Source organism: Physcomitrium patens, chromosome 9 (genome assembly GCF_059467195.1).
Source record: "Physcomitrium patens ecotype Gransden chromosome 9, ASM5946719v1, whole genome shotgun sequence".
In the NCBI taxonomy this organism is placed as follows: Eukaryota; Viridiplantae; Streptophyta; class Bryopsida; order Funariales; family Funariaceae; genus Physcomitrium; species Physcomitrium patens.
The window spans coordinates 15481855-15496053 of record NC_143418.1 but is presented as its reverse complement, the minus strand read 5'-3'; the positions used below and the strand labels follow the sequence as shown (position 1 = coordinate 15496053).

General features: G+C 37.4%; 2 protein-coding genes across 4 annotated transcripts; both read left to right on the top strand.

Moving 5' to 3' along the window:
* The first annotated feature begins 2489 nt into the window (after positions 1-2489).
* Positions 2490-7237, top strand: LOC112286531 (homeobox-leucine zipper protein HOX17). Of its 3 annotated transcripts, XM_024528481.3 has the most exons (6): positions 2490-3030; positions 3259-4418; positions 5244-5331; positions 5636-5786; positions 5933-6192; positions 6304-7237. In XM_024528481.3, exons 3-6 carry the CDS (start codon positions 5272-5274, stop codon positions 6406-6408), a joined length of 576 nt encoding a protein of 191 aa, XP_024384249.1. In that variant the 5' UTR covers positions 2490-3030; positions 3259-4418; positions 5244-5271; the 3' UTR covers positions 6409-7237. The 3 variants fall into 3 exon arrangements, with proteins under 3 accessions (XP_024384249.1, XP_024384248.1, XP_024384250.1); XM_024528480.3 differs by having other exon boundaries at positions 2490-4418; XM_024528482.3 differs by lacking the exons at positions 2490-3030; positions 3259-4418 and adding an exon at positions 4437-5047.
* Positions 7238-12118: 4881 nt separating this feature from the next.
* LOC112286688 (uncharacterized) lies at positions 12119-13763 on the top strand. Its single transcript, XM_024528827.3, has 3 exons — positions 12119-12423; positions 12747-12868; positions 13159-13763. Exons 1-3 carry the CDS (start codon positions 12225-12227, stop codon positions 13483-13485), a joined length of 648 nt encoding a protein of 215 aa, XP_024384595.1. The 5' UTR covers positions 12119-12224; the 3' UTR covers positions 13486-13763.
* The last annotated feature ends 436 nt before the right edge of the window (positions 13764-14199 follow it).

Here is a 14199-nt window from a genome sequence, read left to right as displayed (position 1 = left end):
TAATATATACAATAAGTAAATTAAAATAAACATTACTATTATAGGCAGTTTTATGTCAAAGGCCAATTAATAAAACATTACCAAATACATGTATATACAGAGAATGATATATACATGTAAATCTAATAACAATAATAATGAAGAGTAAACCTTTATTTCTTTCTTTATGATGAAAAGTCAACATAAAATAAATTTTACATGTTATCTTTTTGAATGAAATAAGTGACAATGAAATGGGGAGATAAGAGCAACATATGGGAATGGCAATGAAGAAGAGATAGATACATAGCCATGTTGAGTTCCATTTTAGATGATTCATTTTTTTAATTTAATTTAATTGAATTTCAGGTCCTCCTCCTCATGGGTTTTGATTTAGTGTCACAATGTGGATGTCATCAAGAATCAATGAGGATGGTGATTGGGAGAAAGGGATGAATGAGCTGTCTATTTTGAAGGGGGGGGAGAGGGTCTGCCCATTCAGTGGCAATCATAGAGATGGAAATGAAGGAGGGCTTAATCTGAATTATCAACAATTGTACCCTAATCGTTTAATAAATAAATGAATAATCAATGTTATAATGAATAAAATAAATAAATGAGCAAAAACAAGGGTGAGTTGGGGATTCAAGGATCCTCATTAGGGTCTTGAGTGATCAATAAGTGGCTAAGTCAAAGTGCAAGTCTTACAATGATGGTGGCAACAACGTGGGTGGTCACAATCTAGAGCACCAAACACTAAGGATCTAAATCCCTAATAAATTTGTCTTCCATATTCCCACCAACCTTACATAGCCAGCTAACTCTAACCATGACCTTTGTTGAAGCTCCATGCATTGGGTCCTGTACCTCCTCTCAAAGGATTTGTGTTGCCATCTTCAGTTGAATTCAGAAACCACACTGCAAAACTAAAACCCAATAAATAGTATGAACTAGAAACAACACTACATTCTTATGATCAATTCTGGCTTTGGGTAATTTTGTTGTTATTTTTTTATTTTTTCACTTGAAAGTGGGTTCAAAGCATGAACTCAGTATGGAAGTTCATGACTGTTAGGGAATGGGCTGCCCTGTGTGTGTGTGTGTGTGTCTGTCTCTCCCACACAGAGTGTTTGCCAGCCTAGGGTCCATGTACTTAGTCCCCAAACAAACAAAGAGTTTCCTCTTAGAATATAGTTCACATGACTAGGCATAAAATATATTGACATGTAAGCTTATGGATCCCAAAAACAGGTAACACATGGGCAGAACATTCCAAAGCTACCTTTCCCATCTTTTCTTTTTCTATTTATTTTTTTTAAAAAAATATTTCTTTATTTATTTGCTGTAGCAAATAAACCAAAAATCACTATTGTAATAATTCATAGGATATCAATCAAAGAGAATATTTATGTACCAGGGAGGACAAGGTATTGAAAGCTGGGATTCACAAGGCTTTCCTTCAATAGCAGCTATGAACAACCACCCACATAGAGGCTTGCTTGGCCATGAGATCCATTGGTTATATTTTGTATTAATATCATTTAAAACTTCCCTAATTATTGCAAAAAATGAACACCACATGCAGCACAAATCTTCTCAATGAAAGACAAATTCTGTGTATACATGTATATATATATATATATATATATATAAGATGCAACATCAGTAGCTTTTTGCTGAACTTCAAACTATTGTAACCTAAATGTTTTAAATTTATTATTTATTAAAAATATACAATTGAAAGATAAGACAATAAATAAAAGAGGGAGATAGAAGGAAAAAAGTAAGGAAGAAAAGAAAAGAAAAGAAAAAAGGGCATAATTGAAGTTTAAGAGGCAGATCAAAAAGTTAAGCTTTGATGGCATAGTATTAACAGGAGTTATCCATTATATTTCTTTGTTATCTTGTGTTTGCAAATATGCCCAGACATTAGTTATCAATATCATTATTATTTATATTTACTTGTAACATGGACTCGTGGATGAATTTTTGACATATGGATGGAGAGACTAATAACTATCTTGAGAAATATGAAACAAACTTCTCCTCAAATGACTTCGCCTGTTCGCACCCATGATATCAACGAATCCAACCATCCAACCATCCATCCATCCATCCATCCACGGACCTCTGTGTAAATGGATCATTATCATGAGAGCACCCAGGGACAGTTACAGTGGCAGGGGGGGGGATGGGTTACAAGTCATGACTTGATTGCATGTCATTTGCTGATACAGAAAGAAAAGAAAGATAGAGAGAAAGGGTACTGGCAGAGAAGAGAAGAGAAAGGACAGGGGTGGTGGTGATGGTGAGAAAGAACGAAAGAAAAAAAGAAGGAAAGAAAGAAAGCGGGATATTGGGGGTGGGGGGCATTGCAAATTGGGAGGAGCCATCCATCTATCTATCCATTCATCCATCCACAAAGCCCTCCTCCTACACAGCCCAGCCACAGTCCTAACACAGACACTCACTCACAGACACCCAGCCCGGCCTCGGCTTCATTAGTCGGAGCATGATGAGTGAGTGAGTGTGTGAGTGCGTGAGTGCGTGAGTGAGACTCATCGACTTAGTTTCTAACTAGCTTACTTACTTACTGGCTCATTCACTAATACAGACCATACCATAGCATACCATACATCCCCCCCCCCCCCTTCTCTCCCCTTCTCTCTGTCTCAATGTAATCCTTGTGCTCCTCCTCCTCCTCTTTCTCGCTCGCTCGCTCACTCACTCGTGTGTCCCCCTCCTCCTCCTGGAAAAGCTTTGAACCCACCCTTGTCATCACCCCCTACCATCACCTGCCTGCACATGAGATGAGGGTTCCCTCTCTCTCCCTCTTCTCCATCCACTTCCCCTCTCTCTCCTCCTCCCCTCATTCCTTCGTGTGTGACTGCAGGTTTCACTAGAAAAATGATCCCAATCCGTGACGGCGCGAACTGATGAGAAAACCTCGCGTCTAGATCCTCGTCACCACGACTCCCTCCCTGCTGCTGCTGTCATTGTCTCGCTGCTCTTTCCTCCCAGTACTTGCAAACTAGAGCACTGCACTGACTGGTACGTAGTAGTAAGGGAACGTAGCATTCTCTCTTGCTGCTGTTTGTGCTTTGAATAATTCACTCAGTGCAGCACACCGTATACTCGAGGTTTGTGCCTTGATGAACCACCGACCTGCCCTCTCTTCAGTTGAAACAGCTCTGAACTGCAGTTTCTTCAAATTTTGGCTATCTCTACCCTCCCCCTCTCCCCTTTCTTAGCTTCACTGCAGCTTGGTTTTGGCTGCAGGCATCCTTGCTGAGCCTTGGTCCAAGCAAGATCTGAGATCGATCAGCCCTGCAACGTCGTTCGTTCAACTTCTCTGAATGTCAATGATCCAGCATCAAACTGAGTGACACGTATGAGGGAGACTCAGTTTCCCCTGCAGAGTCTATTATAAATTGAAATAACCTCAATTTCCCCTACAAAGCCATTTTGCACAAAGCGGTGGGCAGTTTGGTTGAGTTTGGGCACCACCCAGCTTTCTTTGATCAGTGCTGAAGTTGTTGCCGTCGAGTTATTGTCGTGCTTCTGATTCGAATCACAACATAGAACGCCGTTTAATATGCTTTCAGCTTGCTTTCGAAGAGCTTTTTGGAGAAGAAGCAGAATTATTGGCTTATTGTTAACAACGAATGTGAAACTAGCAGAAGGATTGCCGGCTTCTCATGATGTCATTATCACGGACTTCGTGTGGTGCTCTCAGAGCTCTATCAAGAACTAGGTCGTCTCGTGCTGGGCTGCCAATTGCTGAATCTTTAATCCTGACCAGTCCCTCCAACATTCCTGTTGTCGGGAGTGCTTTGCCTCATACGGAAATATGCTCACTGGTTTTTCATGATAACCAGACTGTGGACCAGCACCATCAACCTTGGCCGCGAGGACATTCGGTTGCTATCATTGCGCTCAAGTACCTTGTCAACTATCACTAGCTTGGAAACAATTATTTCTGCAATACATCAATTATCCATCCTTTCACCATACACAGGGGCTTTTCAGATCCTTGGCTTGCTTGAAAAGATTGGATATCACCGGCGCATTTCAACTCTGAGTAAGCTGTCGGACCGCTGGAAACCCGAGACGTTGCATACTGTTTGTTTTCTTTTCGAGGACTACTGTCTCTTTAGAAACTTCTGACGAGATAGTCTGGACCTGACGTAATCATAAATATTCACCACTCTTCTAGGTTGGCGTATCTGCCCCACTTTTGTCGTCTCCATCAAATTCATTGCCGAACCCTACATAGAATAGATGAGCCTTATGTTGTGAAGAATCTCAGGGCGTTGTCATCCCTAAGAGTTGTCTCTCTACCTCTCTAGCTCGCAACCTCATCCGGCTCCTCTGACCTTCACATGTCCGTAGCTTCCTAGACACTGCAACATCCTGCACGGCCGAAGCATCAGATTCATGTAAGTAACTCCCCATCTCGTCCTCGAAGCTAAATGTGTGTGTCCATCATGCCCGACCTTGGAAAGACTGTGACAACCATTGTTACTGGAAGATAGAGGTCAGGTGCAAACGGAACGAACGAGTGAAGTTTTCCTCATTCAGGACAGTTTCCTGGACTCCAAAATCGACATTTTAGACAAATTCTTACTTAGAGTCCTAGTTCCAACCGTTGCGCAATCCAGTACTCTAGCTACTCAATCGCCTCAAGGTATTACGGTCCTTTGCATATACCTCAGCGTTCAAGTACAAGCTGACTTATCGCCAAAGAACTTTAATACCTCTACTTTGGTTTCGAGGGCGATCGAAGAGTGCTTTTCAAGTTTCTTTAGTGAAAATACTTCTAGCCAGGCAGCCCAAACTACAGTTGTCATGGATACCTTGAATCAGTGATCGCACTTGTGTAGGTGAGGAATAAACATAATATCTAGTACACCGATAGGTGACGGGGATAACTTCGGCGCACAAGCTTCCAACAAGCACAAGATGAATCCTAAAGGGTGTAGCTGAAACTTTAACTGGGATAGTGTACTTGTAGGAGTGTCACGTTTTCATCATCGAGTGGCTACGAAGTCAAGAATGTTTCCTGCTGGTGAGGTCCTCAGTTTGGACAAGTGTAAGCTTTAATTCGTAATAAGACACTCTTCTTGAGCTGTACCCCTTCTAATGAGTCGAATTTCAGAACGTACGTGAATGAAGTTGTCTGACTTTGAAGTTAAAGATGTAAGCAGTTGTTTTCCACATGGCGTTCACATGAAATAAATAGGTTTTGGATGGTTGTTTGTAAGGTAACGAAGACTTTGCCGTGCATTTTGAATGGGTTCAAATTATCATTACTATACCAAGCTATTGCTGCCTGGACGCGAAAACGATACGGTGAGTACTGGAAAAGTGATGATGCATCAGATTCTATGTGGGAAATTAATCGGAAATATAAGCTGGTTTGGATGCAAACCTACTCATTGTTATGTTCGCGTAACCTTGCATGAAATCTGTAACTGCATTGAACCTCGTTGCATGAACGTCAGCCTGGGTTTGGGCTTGATTCATCCGGCTTTTGCTCGAAACATATCTTGTACTATATCTCGCAGCTTCTTTATGTTCATATAAGGATACCAGAATTTGAATCGACTGGTTTGAAAAAGGATACCTTTAACTGTAATCTAACTTTTCTTTGCAGGACTTCTCCGCCGGAAGCAATGGCAATTGTGAGTGTGATGACTCTTCGCAAAGGTCCCGCCAATACCTTCACCTTGACCAACGACTCATCCTCAAGACAGTGTTTCCTGGTGGATTGAGTGATAATAGCCCTGAATACGATGATGATGAAGGTGGATTCGCATGTCTGTCCCAGCTTTGCAAGAATTCTAAAGGATGGTTGGTTACCTTATTTCGAATCACTTCCGAAGATCGATGGTTGGTGGCACTGTTTAAGCACCTTTTGATACTTCTTTGCAACTTTCGATTATGATTTCAGGGGCAAATCAGAAGCTAAGATTTACCATGGCGCAGTTGAGACATCTCGAAGATGCTTTCGCGAGACTGCAACGGCCAAACGCTCATCAGAAGGCCGCATTGGCGACGGAGCTGGGAATTCAACCACGGCAAGTGGAGGTGTGGTTTCAAAACCGCAGAGCAAGAGGGAAAGCCAAACGAACGGAAACTAATTGTGAAGTTCTCCGACAACGCTGTCATGACCTCATTGTGGAAAACCAGCAGCTCAACTATCTCATTCAGGTGTTACCTAACACATAGAGTGCAGAATGGATGTTAGCATGTCCTTGAGCAAGTTGAGGTCAAAGTCTGGTGCCACAAACAACCCTGATGAGCTTCGGTTGTGATCTGCAGACGGAAAGTGTGGGCCTCGATAGTCACGACCTCATGGGAAACGGCGAGTCTCCCTTGCAGCTGCAACTGGCACTGTGCAACTCTTGCAAGAAAGCCCCCAGCTGATCGAAATCAGCAAACTACGCACAATATCCAAGACCCGCTCTCTGATCGATCCTCCGCACCCCCACTCCAGCAATACTACAGTACCCTAATGGACACAATCCGCCATCAGTTACCTGCAAGACATCCAACCTGAACTTCCTAAATGACATCGCAACATCAGTGCGGCTTAATGACTCCCACGACGATTATTTCTACCCATTCAATCAGTTGCAGGTCGATTCAGCTGCTATGACGAACGAGTGACCGTCATCAGCTCCGGATCCCGGATCACCACGAATCAGTTCTGGTCGAAAGTCGCTACTGATTTGTGGACCTCGGAAATGGGATTTCACACAGTGACCGATGATTGATACACCGCAAACAGGACTCCCCCACGCTCCGGAACGAAACAGCAATCTCATGTTGTTGTGCTTCAGATTTGTTCTGCCCCTGATTCCTGAAAACTTTTAAAAAGCTGCATTTCACCTCATAACTGAAATTTTCTTATGCTGTTGGCTTTGTAATGAAGATAGCATTGCAGTGCTCTGTAGAAGTAAAAGGGAATATCAAGCACACCACATGAAACCTGTTTCGTATCAGTGGCTTGTTTTGGTCTACTGTGTGGTGTTCGAATGAACTGTACAACTTCTAGTTGCTCCAGTCGTTTATTTGTATTTGTGGTTTTGGTGTTTGTGCATTCTCAATCTCAGAAGTTGATATTTGAAGTATTTGATTTTATGAAGAATTAGATAGTAATAAATTGTAAAGATTTGTATTATAGGTTGACAGTATTATTATTTGCTGTAGGAATAGTATTTGATTACATATTATATGTCAATTTAATTTACAAACTATTGGGTATTGGTCTCATAAACTTATATTTTTATTTCATGTATAACATGATAACCTATGTAAAATACTTTAATCTATTACCTAAAAAACAAAAATATCATTAAAAAAAAATCATTTGTCTAAATTATTCATACCTTAGTGCCATAAAAAAAAATTAAAAAAATAAAGATCTTGAATAGAAAAATAACATAAACAAAGTTAAAATTTATATACATAAAAATATCTGAAAAAAGCTAAAATAAGACTTGTTAAGAGTCTTAGAGAAGAATCAACATAAAATACATGTAAGTGATTTTTTGACATTACTAAATAAATATATATTTTTTAAAAATCATATACTATTAAAAATAGTTTTAATAGAAAGTCCACACAATCAATTTTTTTAAACTATTATCATGAGAAGTATGGATATTCTTAAGAATACTTATAGAATTAATAAAATATTATAATTATAAATAGAAGAAGTCAAGAAATAATTTAGAAATATCATTTTTAAAATACAATTATATATATCCACAATACAAAGCTAAAGAATACATCTTTAAAATAGATTTGAGAATTTTTAATCAATTATTGTATGAGACACTACAAAAACATAACAATAAGTAAATAAAACTTGACTATAGTAAATATTTTAGTAGTAACTTTATCTATATTTTTAGAATATCAAAATCAATTGAATTTTTCGTATTTGATAGAGCAACCTTATGTATATAGATGAATGTCATCTTATACATAATCATCTATGAGTGACATTCAAGTATAAATAAAATCCTTCTTTGCATATTTATTTTGAATTTTCAAAAAGAAGAACATAATGTAATGTAAAGATTATAGTATAAATGGCATGTAAAATGTGAATAAAATATAATAGTTGAGATTTTGAATTTGTTTCTTAGTGCTTAAAGTGGATCCTATTCTATCTTTTTTAAAGTATAAAAAAATATGAATTTCCATTTTGATTGAAAATATTCCTTCTTTTCTAATATATGCCAAATATAATTTTTTTATTTTTATTTTTTGTGTAGCCTTGAGTTAAACAACCATTCTCATTTTAACATTTGTAGATAGAATTTTATTGAATTGACTAAGTCAGTGATAAGAATTTAATCAAACATATATTATGAGTAACTAAATCCTTACTATTAAATCAAGGTTTTAAACTTGGAATGTAAGGATTATGGAATCACCATGCTTCTTTGAAATCTCCACCAAGGTTTTTAAAAAAATGCCAAAAAAGAGCGTGTTACATTGTATGCATTAGCACATGGCATGTGATTGGTGGTCAAATGATAAGATGGTCAAATACTATGTTTCAATTGGTTTACAAAGCTATGTAAAAGGTCTTTGTATTAAAAATTATATAAAAGAAAAAAAATTTGTTATTTAATTATAGATTTGATATGTAACATGTACATAATGATTATGATGTTTACTTGATGATTGTGGTCTTTGTATTGATATAAACTATGTATGCCACTTTGTGGCATGATTTGAAATGAATTTTAGATTTATAAGATCTAATGTCTTGGATCACAAAGTATTTATTGATGTGTCTTGTTGTAATTAGGAATGATTGATACCATGTCTAAAGTAATATCTATCGTTAGCCATCCAAATTCTAAAGATTTCTTCTTGTGAATGTTGTCTCATGGCTCTATAGGTTTTGAGTTGACTTGTAGTTGTCTGCTTCTATAGAGGCAACTTAAGATTTTTCTATCTACGTTATTTAAAACAAGACCAATTTATCTTAAGAGTCTAAGACTCTTCTAATCCAAAGCCACATAAAATCTTATTATAAAATATGACAAAATGGACTAGAATAAAATTTAACAAAATTAAATAGAATGGGTCACAAAAGACAAAATTGCACAAATAGAAATAGAAAAAAAAATTAAACAAAAAGATGAAAAGTTAAACTTTACTAAATTAGAAGGTCCAAAATCATATTTGATCAATTGTCCAAAAAGCCTTGGCTAGTCCTATTTATACTTTATTCTACTACCTTGGACTTTCTAAAATATTTTTAAATGATGGATCTTATTTAGATAATTGTCCTAAATTCCCTCTAAAAAGTTCTATAGTTGGCCTTATCTAGATAACCATCTTAAGCTCTTTCTAGAATGTTCTACAATGGATCCTACATGGTCTATTAACCTAGCCTCAATTCTAAATACTTCCATAATTTTTCAAGCATAATTCCAATTATCTATTCCTATGTGTCAATAATAAAAATATCTTATTTATATCATGTTATAGTTAATCTCCATCCACTTATATGGAACGTCCTTGTTTTGTTCTTAATGATATTTCCAAATTGTCTCTTGGCAATGGATGAGGTTTTGTACAAGTTCCCACGTTGCATGAAATAAGACTAGACTATCTCAAAAATATAAGATCCTTTTATTCTACAACAACATAAAACCTCATCACAAAATAGGACAAAATAGACCAAAACAAAATTGAATGAAATTGAAGAGAGTATGACATGAAAGAAAAATTGAGTAAATGGAAATAGAACAAAACTGAATTAAATAAAAGGATGTAAAATCAAACTTTACTAAGAAAAAAGATCTGAAGTCATATCTGACTACATGCTCCAAAAGACCTTGGCCAATCTTATTTATATCTTATCTTACCACCCTAGATTTTTTAGAATGTTTTTATGTCATAAGTTCCATCTAGATAACCACCTTAAATTCTTTTTAGAATATTCCATGTGGATCTTACTTGATCCACTAACCTAACTCTAATTCTAACAACTTCTATAGTTCTAACTATCTATATAATTATCTTATCTATACCTTATTAGAATTAATCCTCTTCTATTAATGTGGAACGTCCTTATTTTGCTTTCCATGGTATCTTGAAATTATCTCTTGGCAATGGATAAGATTTTGTGCAGATTTCTACATTGCATCGTGAATGCGATAACCTTTTCAAAGAACTTTGTATTAAAGTTATAGACATCCAATGCCATGACAATAGTAGCAATGCTCCAAAATGCTCTCTACTTCATATTCTTGTTGGTCATCAATTACAATTAGTGGTAGTAGTGGTTGGTATCCATCTAAAAAGTACTTTGGTTCAATATAAAATTCCTTCAATTACAAAACATAGAAGATTGGATGGACCCAAAAATGTAATAAAAGCTCAAGGCGGTATGCGACATCAAAAAATACTATAGAAATGGAGAAAGATTGAAGCCATCAAAGTGCTAATTTATGGATTTGGATTGATGGCAATGGAGAGTAACACCTAAAAACAATGTAATAAATTTCTATCTATTTCTTTTAAATCAATTCTTATTTGATGCAAAATGTTCTGCAAAAGAGACACTTTAGGACACTAATAGTAGCGCAATACATAAATCTTTATTCAATATTCAAAACATCATATTTCTCACTATTCCTTGAATTTCGGATCTTTGGCTAGGTTGTGCCTTTGATTTTCATGGAGCTCAAAGGCTAGACAATTGAGTCAAATGCCTTATCCAATAGGCCATGAGAGTCACTTAAATTGATTGAGACAATTATACTTTTGCTAAGCCACTCTCTTATTTTTTGATATGTATACATTGATTTTAGTATATAGTGGTTTTGATCTATGAAGTATGTGCATTCCTTGTCATTGATATCATAAGCATTTATTTTAAGTGGTATTATAATTTTCTACAAAAAAAAACATGAAAGAAGCATTATATTTTGATCTTTAGAATAATTATTATATTAAATCTTATGTAAAAGTGACATTTATTAAAAAAAATCAATTGATTTTTTGTTTAGTACAAGAAGTCTCAGTTTAACAACTATGCATTCAATGTGTTTCTTTTATACAATCTTATGTTCAAAAAAAAAAAAAAATTTTAATTCAATGACTAAAAAAATAATTTTATTTAGTTATAAAAAGATACAAATAGTAAATTATTAATTAAAGGATTCTTTTCTATTAAGTTTATTTATGAGCTATGATTATAATATGTTATTTATATAAAAATCAGTAAACCATAATGCTCAAAAATTGCAATAATTATTGAAGAATATTTAACAGATTCAAAATTTTATTAAATTTACCCACCTATCCTAACCATCATGAACAAAAAAATGACCTTTAGATTCATTTCTCCACAATTGGATCTATAACCAGTAAAAATCAACCACTTTCATCATGATTAACATATCCTTCATCAAGAAAATGTATATTTAGTAAAAAGATGGGTCTATTTAACATTCTCTTAAATGTTTTTGCCATAATATAATTAGTTTTGTTTAAAAATGACTTCATTTGATAATGTTAATAGTTTACTTTATGTTCTGTTTAGAAAAGAAAAAAGATAATATATTATATTCATTGTTGACAACTCACTCTGTACACTAATGCAAGCAACCTGATTCTACATCTTCATGTAATTATATTTAAACATCATATACAACCAAAGTATAACACAATGGGGTTTTCCCAACAAAAAGATAAAAAGATAACAGAAAAAGAAACCTTTTACAAAATCGCAAAGCACAATAAAACGTGCAAGGATAAGAACTGGTCAACAGGAACACAAGAGCTGGAGCTGATATAAAAGAGACATGGGCACGAGCACAGGGCACCCACGAAAAAGCAGAACATGAATGATATTCATACATCCTCCTCGCGTCAACGATGCGACAAAACCCTACCGCGAGGGTAGCATGGTGTGACGTGGAAGTGAGTTTTCCACGTGTAAAAGAGGAGTGGATGATGCAAATCTGCCAAGTGACGTCAGCCCTAGAGGACCAGACGGCTCGGAAGGGACCGGGGGGGGGGGGGGGGATGGGAAGCTCACAAGGATTTTGCGATGGTGATATCAACCTGGTGTTTCTGGATATGATCCTGTCTCCCTCCTACTCTGTATGGAATTTAGTGGTATGTAGAGTTGGCCATGGCTAACAATTCCCATCCCGGTCTTACAGATATTGTTGTTGCTTCTTCCCTCTGTTGGGGTTGTTAGTATGTTTTCTGGTTTGTCTGCTGCATCGTTGTTGTTTCTAGTCTTCGTTTGCTCCATTGCCTCCGTTTCCCTCGCTATGACTACATCCCAGGAGATTCGTGAGCTGCTGCACCTTCAGCCACATCCGGAGGGCGGATTTTTTGTTGAGTCGTTCCGAGATTCCGACATTTTTCTCGACGAAAGCTCCCTTCCAGATTCTTGTATGTGAGAGTTTACACTGATTAGATTCATGTTGTGTTTGTGTGTCTCTTGCTTGTGTATGTGGATGATTTTTGCTGTGACAAAACTTTAGTACTTCGATGTTTAGATTTTCTTGGGTCTGTCTTGCTTTGCAACCGCTGTGCTGGGACTGTGTTTTGGGCTTCGCTGTGTCACATGCTCCTGGAGACCTAATCGAGGAGCCGTGATGTGTGACTCGGTGTTTTGTGCGTAGATGTTTTTTTCGTTGTTATATGGGCTGAAGGTCTTGTGATAGTACTGATTGGTTAACTGACACTGACATACTTTTGGTTATTTCTGGCAGTCAAGGTTGGGCGCCCTGTGAGCACAGCCATTTATTTTTTAATGCCCTCAGGGAATGTTTCAAATTTGCACCGCATTCCCTCTTCAGAAGTGTGGCACTTTTACGCCGGCGAGCCGTTGACGGTATAGAAATTCCACCTGGACATCTAACGTGCTTTTCATTATCTCGACAAACTTGCGCGTGCCTTCTAGATCTTCAGTAGCGATTATCGATGCACCGTTTCTGTTCTCTGCGTTTTGCTATTATCTGCAGCTGCACACGAATGAAACGTACGTTGGGTGCCTTGCTGACCATTTTGAAGTACTTGTTTTTTTTAATCTCTTCTTTATCTTCCCTTCTGTGTGCCTTCGAGGCAGCTGTCCAGACACCTTAAGTTGTTGGGCATCACATTGTGCTGGACTATGTTGTACAGGTCTACTCGATAGATGACGATGGAACTGAGACGCACACAGTGTTGGGTCAAGATCTTGGGGCTGGGCAAAAGGTGATGTACGTACAGAAGCCAAACGTGTGGTTTGGAGCCTATCCTACTAAGGACATTCACTGCATTCCTAACGCTGGGAAGCCTGTAGTGAAATCTGCCTTAAGGAACCCTGACAAGCACTACTCTTTAGTGGGATGTACAGTTGCCCCTGGTTTTGAGTATCAGGATTTTGAACTGGGAACTCGGTCAGAGCTGTTGGCGAAGTTTCCGCACGCGAAGGCGTTCATCGAACTTCTCACTCAAGAAGCCCAGTGATCGAGTCTCTTAACGTCTTAGAGCACATTCTGCTCATAGAATTTTGCTCATGAGGACCTCGCGAGAGGCGTTAGCTTCTCCTAATGCAATCTCTTTTCTATTTTCTTTTTTTATCGAACTACAGGTGTCAGCGCAATTGGTATTGCCTGTATTCGGTTTTTGGAGGCTGACGTTAAGTTCTTACAGTTCATTGGAGACACAAGACCGTCACCTTTTTCAAATATGTAAAGTGGGGTACTTGCTTCAGTCATTCGGTATGATACCGACACTTTGAATTATTGACTGTTCTGGGTTGTCGCTCAGGTTTGTTCCAAACGCTACTTATGATTTGTGTTGGTCAATTTCCTCCTGCTCAGTAATCTGATGCGCGTGTTGCTGTTTAATGGGGGCAGTGATATGTCTTCTAGCTTATTACATATCTTTCATTTCTCATTCACTTTGGTCTTTTAATCGAAAGACATCAGAAATTTCTGGGCATACATTGATATGGATGTAGTTTCATTGTGCACATGGTTTCATGTCAGTGCAAATAGCTTGCACTGACCAACTACTGTTCAATGCTTGGCGCATCGCAGTTGCTTCAGATAGTGCTACACGGCTCGATATGAAATTGGATACAAGTGGATACTCACTGCACCAGAAACTGATATGAGACGGCTCCATTCTAGGTTAAGTGGGATTCCGATGTCGCGGTACTTTTTGTGCTTTTGTGAT